The 1,165-nt window shown below is 55.1% G+C and overlaps 1 protein-coding gene across 1 annotated transcript in view; it reads right to left on the bottom strand.

Annotated features, from left to right (window-relative positions):
• Positions 1-776, bottom strand: part of PRDM16 (PR/SET domain 16) — a 257,410-nt gene extending 256,634 nt beyond the window's left edge. Inside the window, exon 1 of the mRNA XM_026862888.1 lies at positions 680-776. Coding sequence (XP_026718689.1) covers positions 680-776 — 97 coding nt within the window. The remainder of the gene's footprint in view (positions 1-679) is intronic.
• Positions 777-1,165: the final 389 nt, after the last annotated feature.

The following is a 1,165-nucleotide window of genomic DNA, read 5'->3' as shown; positions in this document are numbered from 1 at the left end:
AGCTTGGCCCCGGCCCCAGGCTGAGCCCCGGCCCTCACCAGGCCTCAGCCCCACAGCACCCAGTGCTCAGGCCGGGCCTCGGCCCCAAGCCAGGCCGCAGGCCTCAGGCCAGGCCCCAGCTCTCAGGCCAGGCCCCGGCCCCAGCCCTCCCCAGGCCTCGGCCCCGCAGTGCCCGGCCCCGGGCTGAGGTGGGGGCCTGCTGCCGCCCAGCCCCGCGGGCGCAGCTCCCCTCTGGTTTCTTGGGGCAGGTCAGAATATTTAAACAGTTGTATATTCAAAGACCACAATGGAGGGAAGAGAATTACCTAAGGACAGGGTTAGCCTGTTTGATCAATGCATAATCAGATAACTGCTCCAGCTTTTTTACAAGTCTTTAAGCAAAGATCAGCCACTCAAATTCTAATTCCTTTTGCTAATTAAGCAGCCTGTTAATTGCTCTCGGGGTCTCTAATGCCATGTCATTATGCTTTTTAACAGCCTGCTTGACATCAATAGGGCTGCAAGCTCCACACAAACAAAGCGGGCATCTAGCACTTACTGAATTAGGCTAATGCCGGCATTGGAGCCGGGCACTGGCACGTCGCCTCCAGCGGGCGGCATTTCATTATAATTTCATCATCAAAAAAAAAAAAAAAAAAAAAAAAAAAAAAAGCCCAAGTTACAAATGTTCAACACTTACCAGAGCGGGCAGCAAAAAGTGCTGAACCTGAGGAGAAAGGCGTGCAGCGCTCCCCGGACCCCGCCGCCTCCGGGCTCGGCTGCGGGCAGGGCCCCATCCCCCGGCCGGGGGCTAAGCGTAACATGTGGCTCCAGCTGAGGGACTCCGGTTTCCGCACTCCATTAGTCCGGGAGAAATTCCACCGGCGAAGCGCTGAGTGAGGGGCCTTGCCTGCCCCTCGCAGATTAGTCTCCGGGAGGGCAGCGGCAGGGAGCGAGCTCCGCTCGCACCCCACAGGCCTTTAACCGTGACTTTTATTTCAACAGAAGCCGCACAATTTTTCAAGGATCCCGGGGAGGAAAAGCTTGAAAACGCTTATCCACATTCCTAACTTTTCACCAGTTTGTGGCCACATAAATATCGTTTCAGAGGAAACTCCTCATAGGGACAAAGCTAAGCACATTCTTAAACCACAGGTATAGCAACACATTCTTAACGTGCAAAGGT

Source organism: Athene cunicularia (genome assembly GCF_003259725.1).
Source record: "Athene cunicularia isolate RWA chromosome 21 unlocalized genomic scaffold, athCun1 chr21_part1, whole genome shotgun sequence".
NCBI classification, from domain to species: domain Eukaryota; kingdom Metazoa; phylum Chordata; class Aves; order Strigiformes; family Strigidae; genus Athene; species Athene cunicularia.
This window is presented reverse-complemented; position numbering and strand designations above follow the sequence as displayed.